A 15522-nucleotide genomic window follows, 5' to 3' on the forward strand; every position below is an offset into this window, starting at 1 on the left:
GCGGGCTTCCCCTCTACGCCGGAAGCGGCTGGTGGGAGGCGGGGCCTCGGGGGAAGGCGGGGCCTCGAGGGAAGGCGGGGCCTCGGGGAAGGCGGGGCCTCGGGGAAGGCGGGGCCTCGGGGAAGGCGGGGCCTCGGGGGAAGGCGGGGCCTCGGGGGAAGGCGGGGCCTCGGGGGAAGGCGGGGCCTCGGGGGAAGGCGGGGCCTCGGGAGGCGGGGCCTCGGGAGGCGGGGCCTCGGGAGGAAGGCGGGCCGCTGAGGAGAAGACGGGGCGCACGGGCGTGGGCTCCTCTGGCACTGTCTCCTCGGCTAGGGCTCTGTCCCCCGCTAGGGCTCTCCCCCCAGCTCTGCCCCCTCTCTGTAGGGGCCCTCACTGCCCCGTGAAGGTGAGTGCCTCAGTTTCCCCCTCACGTAAAGGACGTACCTCAGGCTGGACGCGGGCGTTTCCGGGTCCCAGGCTTGGGTCCTCACCTCACCGGACCCTCGCGCCTTATTTTGTATTTATTTTTTTATTATTATTATTTCCCCCCTCCCCCCCCCCGCTTGGCTTCATTTTTTAGAACCTGGGTTACCTCAACTCAAGATTCCTGTTCTGCCTCACAGCCCTTAGAACTAGGGTTCTTTCCTTTCTCTTCTTTAATTAATTAATTAATTAATTAATTGTGTTCATCCTCACCAGAGGATGTTTTTTCCATTGGTCTTTAGAGAGAGCCGAAGGGAGGGAGGGGGGAGAGCAACATCATGTGAGAGAGACAAGTTGACTGGTTGCCTCCCGCGCGCCCACATCCCCAGTGGGGCTTGGAACCTGCAACCCAGGTACATGCCCTGACAGGGACTCCAACCGGAGACCCTTTGGTGCGAGAGCCGACACTCTATCCAGGGCGCCACAGCGGCCAGGGCTAAGGATGCAGTTCTTATTCTAATTACTGGGTAAACCACATTGTCCCTTTACCAGCCCTTAGAAGCATGGGGTCAGAAAAAAAGAAAATTCATGTAAAAGAAGAAAGAAACACACACAGAACAAAACAAAAAGGAAAAGGAAGAAGAACGTAGGGTCATCTTTTGGAGAGAGACACAGGGACACGAAGAGACTTTTCCCAGCGGGACACGTTTGCCAGCTTTGAAGGCCGCGCAAGGTGCTGAGGTCATCCCTTTGGATATTTGAAAACTTGAGCCAAGGTTCAGGCCTTTACAGTAAAAGTTCTGGTTGCCGGTGGAGCCGAAGTTATCGAAGAATCTCCCTGGTAACGAGAGAGATGAGTAGGCATTCTGTTTTCCCCATCCTCCCACCTTATAGACTTGGGAGCCCCACCCCCCATGCCCCCAAACTAGCTGTGCGGACCCTGGTCTTACCCACCTGCATGGGCTGCCATGAGGCTGCCCCACAGCTGCCCTCTCTCCCCAAGGCGCCTCTGCCCAGCTAACTGAGATGGAGGCCGGGGCTCATGGCAGTGGGGGAGCAGACACGTAGAGATCCCGAGGAAGGCTTAGGAAAGGGGGTTTCTGGGTTTGCCTCCCTAGATTCAGTTTGCTGAGGATGTTAGGTTTAAAACCAGTGGAAAGGAAGCTTAGGGAGCTGCAGTCTCTGAAGAGAGCAATTGAACTCTCTGCACTCTGAAGGTGGGGTCTCCTTGGAGGAATGGCTGCTGCTGTATCAGCGAAGGCAAGGTGCTGCCAAAGTGTGTCGTTTGCCTAGTTTCTGGACAAAACTGCGAGTTCCCCAAGACTGCCCTGGGACCCACGCCCAGGACAGGATGGTCACTGTGCCAATGCTTTAAGGAGGACATTAATATAATTGAAAGGATGGCCCTAATGTTCTGGCCTCTCCAGAGATAGATGATAGATAGATAGATAGATATTTTTTTTTTAACTAGAGGCCTGGTGCATGACTCATGGACTGAGGAGGGGGGAAGGGGAGGTTCCCTCAGCCTGGCCGTCACCCTCTCAAAGTCCAGGACCCCTCAGGGAGTAGGCCAAAGTGGGCAGGAGGACATGCCCCGAGGGTCCTTAACACTCCTGCCACCACCACAGCCATGAGCCTGGCTTCTAGCTAAGCGTTGCTCCCCCTGTGAGAGTGCACTGACCATCAGGGGGCAGCTCCTGCGTTGAGCGACTGACCCCGGTGGTCAGTGCTTGTCATAGTGACCAGTCGTTCCTCCATTCAGTTGATTTGCATATTAGCCTTTATATTATATAGGAAGGGAGGGAGAGGGAGAGAGGGATAGAAACATCAATGATGAGAGAGAATCATTGATGGGCTGCCTCTTGCACACCCCACGCTGGGATCAAGCCTGCAATCTGGGCATGTGCCCTGATCAGGAATTGAACCATGGCCTCTTAGTTCATAGATCAATCCTTAACCACTGAGGCACACCAGCCAGCCTCCCTGTTAGTCTTATCATTAGATTACAAACATCTTCCTTTAAAATGCTCGTGTTACCTGATAAATATAGAAATGAATATAATGGCATACTTCATTTATCAGGTCAGAATCCCAGGATTTTTAGAGCTGGAGGGAAAGCTTAGCTATCTGCTATCTTATTAATTCCTAATATTTTCATTTCCTTGTCCCTCGTGTTTTGAAATACCTTTGTCTAACAAACAGGATTTAGAAAACAATAATTCATTTCCCCTTCTTATTATAACACATATGGCTGCCAACTAGAATTTCTGATTAGCAGGGAATAACCAGTGTTACTACACTGAGCAATTCCTGCCAGAAGCTAACACACACACACAGAAAAGACACATAATACTTTAGACATGGAGAGATGGCATGAATCCATACCACCTTTGGATGTGTGGTTTCTGTTAGCCTTTCTTATTGCGAAGAGCACTTGGGTGCTGTATCTGAGAACTCAGGGATTCAACGATCCCTAACTGGGAAACGGATCAGCCTCTTTTTTAATGAGGAAACTGAGGCCCAGGGAAGCTAAGTAATGGAGCTAAAACCTGAATGCTGGTAAATGCAAAATGAGACTCTCATTTTGGGCTTATACTTTTGTTAACATTCTTTAGCAGAACACAGGGTCTTGAGGAATTTTTTAAAGAAAAAAGTGGCTTTTTTTTTTTTTTTATAAGGCAGATACCATTGGATACTTGTATCTTTTTCTCCACAGGACCTAGCACAGAATCTGACATCTCCAAGATGCTTATTACATTCACATTGGGTGAGAGACTTGCAGGGAGTGGCCGAGGGTAGAAGCTTGTTGTAGGTTTAGGGAACAGAATCCTAGGTGAGCGACTGCCTTGGAAATACTGGGCAACTAGTGGGTGTTAGGGTTGCCGAGAGAGGAATGGACGAGGCCAAAAGGGGTAAAGAATTATGAATTTACTAGAGGCTTGATGCATGAAAATTCATGCAAAAATAGGCCTTCGTTTCCCTGGCTGCTGGCACCACCTTTACTCCCACCCGGAGCCGCTTTTGCTTCGGCCTGGAGCTGCCTTCGCCTCTCACCTTGTCATGTCAGTTTGTATGCTCCTTATTGGCTGTGGAGCTGCCATCTTTTGTTGTGGAGTTACGGTCAATTTGCATATCCTATCTTTATTAGATAGGATTAGGTCATCTGAAAAACCAAATGGGCTGAGCCCCAGGGATGGGGAGTCAGAGGTTTTAAAGGACTTTAGAGGGGCTTTTTCTGGGCCGAGAATTCTCTGGGCTGCTCCGGATTCTGGGAAATTCCAGAGGGGAGAGATAATGGTGGAATGTGGTTTAAGCGGAAAGGAATGTCTGTTGTGAAGTGGACTAAAGGCCAGTTCCCAGGGGAGGGGTATTGATTCAATTATTTGATCAAACCTAACAGTGGGCAGCTCAGGGGAAATGAGTACCTATATGGAGGGAACAAGTAAAAGGGTGGGGCCCTACCCGGCTAGGCATCAATTCTGGCCAAGGACACATGCCTGGGTTGCAGGCTTGATTCCCATTTGAGGATGTGCAGGAGGCAGCCGATCAATGATTCTTATCATTGATGTTTCTGTCTTTCCTTCTCCCTTCTCTGAAGTCAATAAAGATTTATATATATATATTGAGTTTTTACAGAGAGGAAGAGAGAGGGATATAAAGCTAGAAACATTCATCAGCTGCCTCCTGCACACCCCCTACTGGGGATGTGCCCGCAACCAAGGTACATGCCCTTGACCGGAATCGAACCCGGGACCCTTCAGTCCACAGGCCGACACTCTATCCACTGAGCCAAACCGGTTTCGGCAAGAAATATATATATATTTTTTAAAGTAAAAGGGTAGGGAGCCCAGACATATTGTAGATGTCATCCTCAGTGTCTCCCCCCCCCCCCCCCCCCCCCCCCGCCCCCAACCTGGATCTTCCAGAGCTGGCTAATTTGGAAGGGCTCTCTCTGGCCTCACTTTAACACACTCTTTGCTCTTTCTGTTCCTTTTTTTTTTTTTTTTTAATTGAAATAGGATTTCTCAGTATTTGACAAGCCCTAACCTCGCACTCCCCTGCCTGAAGCCTTCAGTGACTACGTGCTACTCTCAGGAGAATTTTCAAACATGGCTTGCAAAGTCCTTCATGCACGCTCCCCATCTCTTGGCATTCCCCCCCTGAGCTTCTTGTGGCTCTTCTTTCTTGCCTCTGAGCCTTCGTACAAGCTCTTTCTGCCTGAATCTCTGTTTCTCTCTCCTTTTCCTTCAAACTGGCTAATCTCTTCTTCCCCCAGGAAGTCTTTTCTGATGCTCTCTTCACCCCTTGATTGATTTTAGGTTCTCACAGTACAGTGACATGTATCCCATTGTTTTAGGCAAAACTGACTGATAGATCTTCACTTCCTCCAACTGGTGGGCGGAGTATGACATAACCTGCATCCTGGAAATACCTGAGTACCTAACCAGGCACCTTGTATGGACATATACATTGACTAACCAATCAGCACCTGCCAAATACCCCAAACCCTTGCCCTAGGCCTGAGTGACTAACTGTGTACTTTATATGGACCGTATTCTAAGAGCCCACTCCTTCCCATTCCTCCCCTCAAAAGGTGTGCTCACCTCTGCACAGGTTGCTGCTCTCCCCTTACGAGACAGCCCGGCAGGTTTTCCCCCTAATAAAGCCTGTATTCCTGGTTTTTGGCTCCCCACTGGTCTTTCTCTGACGACCTAACCTCCAGTTCTCGGTGCTCACTCTCTTCTCTCAGAGAGTCATGTCAACAAAAGAGGGTGGTGTTGCTGTCCTTGGATAACCAAGGAGGAACCATTTAAAAATAGCATGGTTCAGGGAACGCTGCCAGGACCTTGGTGACTTTGACCCCGCCTTTTCCTCTCTTAGAATTGGAATGAGGTATCAGTTATCCTACCACGTGGTATTGTTCAAAAAGTTGCACTTAATGTGGGATTAACTTTAACAATAAAAATGAAAGTATTTATATTTCAGGCTCTCCTTGAATAACTTCCATAAAGTTTTGTATATGCAACCCTCCATTTTTTAAAACTTATTGAGAAAGAGACATTGATTTGTTGTTCCATTTATTTATGCATTCATTGGGGATCGAACCTGCAATCTTGGCATATCAGGACAATACTGCAATTTGACCAAGGCCTCCATCTATTTCTATATTTCTGCAATAGCCATTGTTGCTCTGTGGTTTTCAGTCAATTAAATGTCTAAGTTTTAGACCAACTCATTAGTATTTTCTTGCATGGTCACCTGACAATGTGTTTCACTTCTTTGGTCAGTGATTGGGAAGCCCTTAAAATCTTTTACACATCCAACCCGCGTCCCCCCAAACCACCATCACACACACACACACACACACACACACACTTTCAAGTGGGTCATGTCTGTTTCTTGTTTGATGCATTGAGACACTGTACAATATATGGTTGAATTAGTAAAAATTAACTGCAATTTGCCCATATAATTGTTTCTTTCCTATTGTATCCCCAGTAGGTGAACCAGAAAAGGTTTCACAGTGGGATGGCTTTGAAGACGGGGTGGGGTCTATCAGGTGGAAAGGAAGGGGAGGAGCAGAGGCATATGCCAGCAGGAAGGTGTGAAATGGCCTCTGACTGAGGGGCAGTCTAAAGTTCAGTATGGTTAGAGTGTCAGGGTAGGCTGCTGGGGACCTTACATGCCACATGACTAAACCCATTGGAGATGCAGTTCTTCTGTTAGAATGGGAACAGTACCCGCTGTTAAGGGCTGTTCTGAGAACTAGGTGGGCATTTAGTTCAGGCTTGACACAGCCTTTTCTACTTTCCTTTTAATTTTTATTTTTTTAAATTAAATTATTATCTGTGTACATATCTTATCATTCCCTCCCCCCCATACATACCCTCCCTCCCCAGAGTTTTGTGTCTATTGGTTGTACTTATATGCATGTTTAAGAGGAAGGTAAATATCACCTCAGCTTACAGATTTTACCCTAAAAGCAAGGGTTATATTTAAAATATTTAACCACCAGTACAACCCAGGTTCCACTCAGTCAAAACAGATGTGGCTCATGACCAACCAGCTGCAGAAGTTCTTTTGAGGAGATTAAGTGCCCTCAGCTAGAATGAAGGAAAAACAGAAACAGGATAACCCAGCTATTCTGGGAAATGGTTCCTGACTCCGTCTAGGATTTTATCTAGTCCATAATAACCCATCTTTTAGGTCCAAACAATCTAATTTAACTTGTATTTGTGGACACTTTTATGTGGCTGGCCTCAATTCCATCCGAGAGAAAGCTCACCTGGCAAGGAAGGGGACTAACAGGCTTAGTCTTTGATGTGTCCTCTCGTTTGGACTTCACCCAATCTTGGGAGGTGAGGCATCATTAAATGCATTTTATATGGTGGAAACTGACGCTTCGGTTGGTGGCTGATTCCTCAACAGGTGTACGAGGCTGCTAGCCCAGGGCATGTTGCTTCAGAGAATGCTCCTTTCTCTGAAGGATCCAGAACGCTTCTCTTCTGCAGTTTAAGATACAAGGACATTCACCATTTCCCACTTGCCCATCATGCCATCCAGCCCACGCTCAAGAAAAACAACTTGAAAGGTATGTTTTTATTTCACACAAAAAATGTGACATGCAATATTCATCCCCTAATAAACTACAAACTCTTGGAATACAGAATAAAAAAGGAAATTCATCCAGTCTTGATGAGACAAAAAGATTTGGTTTCACAAAGCTGAAAAAATTCATTATAAAGTCTCTGTTGTATAAATATAGTCAGTCATATATTTAATGTAGAGTCAGACAAAAAATAAATTAAAAAAAGCTTTTGTTGGCATAAGAAATCCCCTGGTCCTTGACTATGCCACTATAGCCTTAGCTTAAAGGCATAAGGCTTTTCCCATATACCATCTAACATGTGTCTATTCTAAAGTTGATTGTGGTGATACACGCACAATTCTGAGCATTTTAATTGAGAGAATTGTGTGGTATTTGAATTACAGCTCCAAAGAGCTATTAAAAAGTATCTAACATGTGTCTAAGTTGCCAGGGGGGCTACAGGTAGACCTGATAGTATAACTCAGGCATTCCTGACAGGACACAGGGAAGATCCACAGTAGTCAGTATACTGAGGGATGGTGCAAAGGAGATCCTTAAAGTACTATGACTACCTCAGTGGGGTTTGAGGTTGCTCTGGGGACATTCAGTTTCAGGATGTCAAAATACATTAGTCACTGGGGGTCTGTATTTTGTCCTACAGCTCCTAGAATAGTCTAAGCATATCCTGTGGCCCCTGTCCCAAAAGCAAGTGATTCAATGGGCAAGCAGATGTCCAGGGTGTTGCTGAGGCTGCAGAAAACCTTGGGCTGGAGCTCAGGAGCTGGCTGTCTGCATCCTTTTGGAGAAATTCCAACCAGGCCACAGTGTCTCTGAGCCTGACTCCCACAAGAGGGGGGGAATTTGGATACCCAAAGAAAAGCTTCTAGTGTATTGAGTCAAAGGGCTGTTGTTTGCCAGAGTCACGCAGGGCTCCAGTTCTTGCGGACCCTTTTAGAAGACCATTTCTGGGACGGCAATGGCTAATAAAGACCAGCAAACCATTTTGTGGCAGAAGAACCACTTAGAAACGCCACCTGCGTTCTGTTCCTACCATCTGGTCACCAATGACCACTTAAGAAGGGAGACGGGCACAGACCATGGGCATCTGGGCCCTTGACCAAGGGATGGTCATTCTAGTCTGATAATGATGGAGGGAGAATGGTCGGTGGTAGAAAAAAGGAAAGTTAAGCCCTTGCTCTGGTCCTGCCATTCTAAAGTTCATCCTTATAGGTGGTGTAAGAGTGGAGAAAAGGGCCACAGAGGACACTCACTTTACTCACCTTTCAAAAGGGATGCTGCCGGAAATCGGAGCCAGACGTCTTTTTAGTGGGCTGGCACACAAAGAAGATGAGAACAGGAAAAAGGGAGGACAGGGGCTTGAAAGTGTGAAGTGTCCTAGTTGGGTGAACTCCTTGCTCAACTTCTTTTGTTTTTCCTCCTTAAACACTGATCTGGTTCTGCTGCTGAGTTTGGGGCCTGGGAGTCGATTGCTTTTCTGGCCAGCCTAGAAGTTAAATACTCTGTGGCTGAGTAGAATTACGCTTAGAAGCTGACATCACCACCTCAGGTCCCTCCCACAGTGGGCTGGATCCTCTAGTATGGCCCTGTTAAAACCATGGCCCCCTTATGTTCTTTCAAAATAAGATACCCCTGTAGCATGATACGGCCCAAACCTCTAGGAATGGGGCATTCAAGGATTGGGAATTGTCCTCACTGACAGGATTTGTTATCTCTCCGGGTAAAAAGAAGTAGGACATCGGGGTTTGGGGCTTACCTAGTTTTCTTCAGTGTCATAGGGAGATTTAAAAAAAAAAAAAAAAAAAAAAAAAAAAAAAAAAAAAAAAAAAAAAAAAAAAAAAAAAAAAAAGCGCGGGGGGAGTAGATCCACTAGGGCCTTGGACAATTTCTCAGGAACTTTTTTCTTTGGCTCCAGTGAGAATATTTCTCTCTTACTTAAGAAAAGCAAGGAAGTACCTAGTTTAAAGTACAAAACCAAACCTTCCTTATTGCCTCTTTGTGCTTATAAGCCTTCTTACCCAGGCCTTACTCACCCAGCCCTCAGCCTATCCGTTACACTTAGAGCGAGCTATTTAACCAGGAGAGATGAAGCCAGGCCACCATGAAGATGGCACACCAGGGACACCAAAACCCTCCTCACCCAGCCTCTCTCCTAAGGAGATCAAGAGCGAGGGTCCATGGTCAGGGAAACTCCCAGCTGCTTTCACCCTTTAATAAGAGGACAGAAAAGAGAATGCTTTTCATTCTAGGGCTGTAAGAGTTATGAGCAGGTGAAGCTATGGCTCTGATGGCTGGCCCATTTTGGGAAACAAGATGCAAGCAAGGGAGTAATATACAAAGTTGGGTATATTTGGCAGGTTTGAGGCAAGCATAAAGGAGAGTTTGGATACTCTATAAAAAACACACAGAGGATCTAAAGTTCAAATTTCTGATAAGGCCACAATAAAGATATTTCCAGCAGTGGATGTTGCAGGAAGCTGGCACCAAATCGCCACAGGCTTGCAAGGTGGTGTGCCAAGGTGAGGAGGCAGGAGAGGCAGGGCAGTGCCTCTCACAGGTCCATGTCTGGGCCTCCTGAGGATGTCTTCAGTGGCACCGAGTCAAATCCATCAGGAGTCCTCTGAAAGAGAGATGGTGACAGGAGCTGGCTGCTGCACAGGGGCAAGTTTGGGGAACAAAGGAGAGAAATGGAAAAGAGGTGACAGAAGGAACCCTTATGGAATTCCTGCTTTCAGTGGCTCCGTGGAAACATAGACATAAGGTTCCCTCTATTCTTGCTCCCTTCAGTTAGCCAGAGGATAAGAGAAATATTAAAATCCCTCTGCTTTACATCTTTATGGGAGTTCCAGAAAGACTCTAGCGTCCCAGGGTAAATTGTTCCCCCACCAATAAAAAATAAATTTAAAAAAAATCAAGGCCTAAGGAGGCCAAGGAGCCACCCTGGTAGGTCAGCACAAAGGATATGAGATTTGGCTGTCTGAGGCCCCCAGCCCCTTTCTTTGCTCCCGACCCCTCCTGACCTTTCCTACTGTCTTACTCACCACCCTACCCACACCTGTTGGGCTGAGTGGGGCTGCTGTGGCCCTGGAGGAGTTGCTTGGATGCTCACCGCTGGCCTCACGCCCAGTGACAGTGCTGTCTGACTTGTATTAATGAGCTTCCAACTCACTCACCCACCCACGGAAACCAGCACTCCCAGGTCAGAATTGCTCAGTGCTGAGCAGCTTAGACTTAGCTATGACTCAGCCCCCAGGGGGCGAAGGCCAAACATTTGGGGAACAGCACCCGCCACTGGCCAGCAGAGATCACCTTCTAGCAGAAGTTGATCTCGAGATCACCTCTTCCCCTCCTTCCAAAAGAAAAGAAAGGGGGGAAATGATTCTTACAACATGGATGGTTCACTACTCCTCCTGGAAGTTGAAAGGCCCAAACAGTTCATCAACTGGAGTTGGGAGAGAAGGAGCCTGGTCAAGAGCAGCCTTGGGCCCCAGGGAAAAGAGTATTGGTGTGAAAATACAGAAGGCAGAAGCCAGGATTTTCAGGGTGGGGGGAACAGAGAGTGTGGCGGGTGAGGAACAAAGCAGTGCTCCCGGAACAACATGGGGCCATTCAGCGCCCATGGACTGGTGTCTTCTCCAGCCCTCCAGGCGGACCTCGGTGCGCTGGCCAGGCTCCCTACCTTGGAGGCAAATGATTTGATCTTTCCAAAGAGGGTCCTCTTGCTGGTATAGAGGAGGTCATCCTCCACGTCTTCGCCTTCCATGATGGCACAGCTGTCGGCTGCTGGCAGGTCATAGTCTTTGAGGGAAGCGTTCATCACCAGCCTGGAGTACTTGTACTCTAGTCTGTGAAACGAGAAGGGGAAAGACAAGACACCAAAATGTGGAATAAGCAGAAAGAGGGAGAGAAAATGGGATATGAGCAGATCTTCCCATTCCATGGGTAAGGAAACTCAAGCATAGAAAGTGGTGTTAGGCTGGGCATATAGCGAAGCAATCTTGGCCCCCGGGTCAGCGACCTCTTTTCCTTAAGGCTGGCTGTTTCTTTGATCTAAAAGCTTAATAGAAATATTGGAATTATAAGGTCACTTTTATTATTAACAACAAATTAAGGATGCCCTTTGCTTTGCTTTGGAAACTCTAACAGCTATTTATAGACTGCCAAGTGGTACAATCCCTCTTCAGGAGTCAGGACAACCAAGGCGTACCCGGAATAAGTGGCTCAGCAAGCCTCTGGCCAGGGTCACGGAGTCTGTGGGCTGACTCCAGAAAAAAGCTCCATGAATTTACTCGTAGATGATCTCCCAGCCCTGTCCATCCCCAAACTCCAATACCCATCATCATGTACTTTTGATTCTTTTTCCAAAAGTAGCAGGTCAAGACGGTGAGCAGGATGGCAGTACAGGTGCCCGCAGAGATGCCCACTTTCAGCCAGAAATCGATAGTTTTGCAGATGGTGATTCTCTGCTCAGGCAGGGAGTTGCCGCCCACGCAGAGCTTTGGTTCTCTCCACACATAGGTAGTCTTCTGTTGGGGAGAAAAACAAGCAACTCAGATATCGCATTCCCTTCTCTCCAGGGAAGTCTCCAAGCAGAGAAACCTACCTGGACCCCAGCCACGCAGCTGCTGGTGATAGCATGGTAGTCATTGGCCGAGCAGAGCGGACAAGCGGCTGCGCTCTCCCACAGGAAGTGGAAGGTACAGCCGTCACAGGTCCCGTCAGGGCACGTTCTAGAAAGCAAAGAGGAGACTTGCGCTCACTCGCCGGATCGGTGGAGAAAATCTGCTTGGAGTCTATCATCGCAGAGCTTGCCTGCTCCATCTTCTTGCCAAACTGTTAGCCTTATCAGGATCCTTCCAACTAGGCCTTCACTCAGGTTTTGCTCTCTAATTTCCCTGATGACAAGATGCCTCCCTGACCTCCACCCTCCCCACCCTGTGCATTTCTGCTGACACCACATGAGAGCCAATGGAAGGTGTGTGGGCTCTCGCATGCTGCCCAGCCAATGCCTCAGAGGCTCCTGTTCTCCCCGGGGATGTGTGTCATTTTGCAAAAGCCACTTGGATGCAGCTTCCGGGCGATGGGAGTCAAGAATGGACTTTAGGTCATGGATATTTAGTTCTTCCTGTGATGCTGACAACAAGAACAGGGATCTGACATTGTTGAGCCAAATGTCCTGTCTTGCTCCCCATCTCCCTGCTCAGTTGTTTAGGAACAGAGTTTCCCAAACTGTCTCCCCCAAGACACTAGTGCCCCTTGATGTTAGCTGGTGTTATATGAAAAAGAAGAAGGGAGGCAGAAATGAGGGGTGCTGTAATTAAATTAGTTTGGGAATTGTCCATTTATTGCACTCAGCTCTTGAACTCAGAATTGGATCTTTTAGTCATGGAGGGATTTCTATGATTCCCTAAACCCTTATTAATCCTAATTCTAGATAGTATACACCAGGCACCCTGAGAAGTCATCAAGTCTCAGTGTCTTATTTCATTCTCACAAGAACCCTCCCGAGGGAACTTCTTATCCCCGAGTTATAAATAGGGAGAAGAAGCCTATGGAAGAGGAGAAATGTACCCACGACAACAGGGCTTGTGAGCTGGAGAGATGAATGACACCTGGCTCTCAGCCCCTGCAGTTTGCCACTTTGCTCTGCAGCTGCCCCCATTAACGGTCTGGAAATGTGAGGGCAGCTTTGCCTCTTCCCTCTGCTCCATTCTCAACATCTGAAGATGGAGGGTTCCCAAGAGCCCAGTAATGGGTCTCAGACTGTTTTTCTTGTTTGCTCTTTTTTGGTGATCTTTTCCTCTTGGATGGAACAAGTCCAAGGAGGGGAGACCTTGTTACCCCTTTACCTGGGCAGGGACAGACTTCCCGGGGCAGGCTTCAGCGGACTGCATCTGACTCGGATGGTGGTGGCCCTCCCAGAACTGCAGGACTGAGTCACCTCATTGGACCTGCAGAGAAAGCCAGCTCCCATGGGGGAAACGAGTCACTCACCTGTGCCACTGGAGAGCCACTAAGGGAAGTGAACCTGGGGAAGTCAGAACTTGGGCTGTAGCCTGACACTCAGGGAGTGTACAGGATGTGTTTACTTGGAGCAAGTAGGGATCTGGAAGATGTGGTCAAGGGGAAATGTGCTGGTCTGGGAAAGGTCAGCGTGTGCAGAGCACTGAGTGTCTTTAGATGAGAAGAGAAGTCTACAGACCATCCAATGCTACTCCCTGTCTCCAAGGCAGACCTGCCCAGGAATACCAAGAAGCTGGGATCAGGGGACTCCCAGCCATCAATTATCATTGCCAGGCAGACCCGTTAGACCTTGGGCATGGTCTGGCTTGATAAGTATTAAGTGGCTAGAAGGGGGTGGGATGCAACAGAAATTGTGGAGGAGCCCTAAGTTTCACTTGCATTAGTCCGGCCTCCCATCATCACCTATAAAAGAAGATCACGTCCGGTATTCCCAAGGATTCTGGGTGGAACAGATCAGCTGGAGAAGTGATTCCATCCACAGTCATGTATGTTGCCACCCCTGCCAAATCAGAGATCCTGATTAGTTCTCACTGGCAGCCACTTCAATTCTTTCACTCCTGTCAACGTCCAGCCTTCCTTCATCTCATCACATCCCCTAGTGGCTCATGAAAGGGTGAACCGCCGGCTTGTCAGAAGCCCCCGGGGGGCAGTAGGCACCCCGGGATGAATAGGAAACAGGTCAGAGGTTGAGCCCTTCACCTCAGAGCCTGGTAGCCTCACTCTCTCTTTCAGGCCTCCCAGGCGTACACACACAAACAGGCTGGAGCAGCTGGGCTACTCACCCACAAGCCGGTCAGCGAGGCTGACAGGCTGCGAGGACACGCCGGCCTTGTAGCCTGTCACCTCTGGAGGAATGATGAGCGCCTGGCAGACGTAGGCCTTGATGGATTTGGAGAAACCAGCCTCCCCCTCAGGAATCCGGAGGTCAGTGACATTCTCGGTGCACACAGCCCTTTTCTTACCCTGGGAAGGGGGGTGTGGGGAGGAAGAAATAGGAAGGAGAGAATGGTCACAGAGCTTTCAGAAGGAATGGGAACATTTTTTTTTGTCTAAAATATTTAGCCTTCTAATGGCATGTTGCAGTGGAATGATTCATCCCAGATCTAATTATAAGGAGCTTAAAAAAAAAAAAAAAAAAAGCTAAAAATAAGGTCTAGGTGTCCTAGTTTCTAGAACTCTGGCCCAGGGGATCCCAGTCGTTTTGTTTCATTGGAGTCATGTGGGGACCCTATAGGAGCACAGTTGTAATGGTGGAAACTGATTGGGAGATCTCATCTATCCATTAAGGGCTTTCCTTGCCCTTAATGTCAGTTTTCTGGGCAGATACTGAAATATGTAACTGATCCCACGGAAGGTTTCTGAACATCTGGCCTGGGTCCCATTCCTTCTCTGTGTCTCCCTTGGTGCAGTGATTCCGCCATGATGGTCTCTGAAGCATTTCCCAGACAGCAGTTCCCAGACCCCATCACTAGCCCCTTCCCTGCCTTGAGATAGGTCATCTTAGGACCAAGTGGAACCTGTTCCATTTTTTAAAAAATCATTAGGAGAGCCCTTGCCAGTTTGGCTCAGAGGATAGAGCGTTGGCCTGCAGACTGAAGGTTTCTGGTTTGATCCCGGTCAAGGGCGTATGCCCGGGTTGTGGGCTCGATCCCACTGTAGGGCATGCAAGAGGCAGCCCATCAATGATTCTCTCTCATCATTGATGTTTCTATCTCTCTCTTTCCCTCCTGCATAGTTTTTATATACTCATGAGGGAATGGAGGTCAGGGAGGAGTAAATGGACAACTTACTTAAAACACTTTTATTTTCCTAAATTTTTATAATTCAAATGACTTAATTTTAAAGGAGGGAGTCCTCAAAGAGAGTAGTAATCATTTGCCAGCCTTTGATCTCCTCAATCTCCTGCCTGAAGGTTTGCTAGCTTTCCTTCTGTGTCCATCTCTTGGCTCTGGTAACCCCTTTCTGTTCTCACACCGTCGGCTCTCGCACAACTTACCTCATTTCCACAGAGACTGAAGGTAAAGTAATGGAAGTATTTCAGCCCTTTGGAAGTGAAGCTTGGCCCTCCAGCCAGAGAGACAGGGTCTGCCAGAGCCGAGAAGTTGTAGTCTAACAACCGGCTCCCAGAGCTGACTGAGAAGGTGCAGTCGTTGTAGCACAGAGAGTGGATCTGAGGGGAAAGGGGCAGTCAGGCAGGCTGGGGCAGGGCCTCTGAGGGGACTGCAGCAGAGACCCAGCCTGGGGCAGCCCACGTGGGCAGAAGAAGCAGCGAGGAGTGCGGGAAGGCACAAAAGAAGTGAAGCAGCAGCTGGTGGGGCTTATGTACATCTTGCCATTCAATCACTAGCACATGTATGATGCACGAACCCAAACCCGTTATTTTCTAGTAAGTAGTTGGATCAGATTCCATAACTTTGTCCCTATGCTTAGATTATAGAACTCTCAAGGCACAAGATAGCTGTTCTTACTTTCAGGCAGAAGGCAACAAA

General features: G+C 48.2%; 1 protein-coding gene across 7 annotated transcripts in view; it reads right to left on the minus strand.

The window, feature by feature from the left end:
- Positions 1-9337: 9337 nt before the first annotated feature.
- Positions 9338-15522, minus strand: part of ELAPOR1 (endosome-lysosome associated apoptosis and autophagy regulator 1) — a 37913-nt gene continuing 31728 nt past the window's right edge. Inside the window, exons 15-23 of one of the 7 annotated variants that reach the window (XM_045586933.1) lie at positions 15030-15203; positions 13816-13996; positions 13436-13532; positions 12859-12960; positions 11613-11739; positions 11357-11535; positions 10689-10854; positions 10396-10451; positions 9338-9660 (exon numbers count right to left, since the gene is read on the minus strand). In XM_045586933.1, the coding sequence (XP_045442889.1) occupies positions 9561-9660; positions 10396-10451; positions 10689-10854; positions 11357-11535; positions 11613-11739; positions 12859-12960; positions 13436-13532; positions 13816-13996; positions 15030-15203 (1182 nt within the window). In that variant the 3' untranslated portion in view covers positions 9338-9560. Of the gene's footprint in view, positions 9661-10395; positions 10489-10688; positions 10855-11356; positions 11536-11612; positions 11740-12858; positions 12961-13435; positions 13533-13815; positions 14001-15029; positions 15204-15522 lie in introns of all 7 variants that reach the window. The other 6 variants (XM_036452599.2, XM_036452594.2, XM_036452595.2 and 3 more) reach the window with 6 other exon arrangements.

This window comes from Pipistrellus kuhlii, unplaced genomic scaffold (genome assembly GCF_014108245.1).
Source record: "Pipistrellus kuhlii isolate mPipKuh1 unplaced genomic scaffold, mPipKuh1.p scaffold_m20_p_24, whole genome shotgun sequence".
Lineage (NCBI taxonomy): Eukaryota > Metazoa > Chordata > Mammalia > Chiroptera > Vespertilionidae > Pipistrellus > Pipistrellus kuhlii.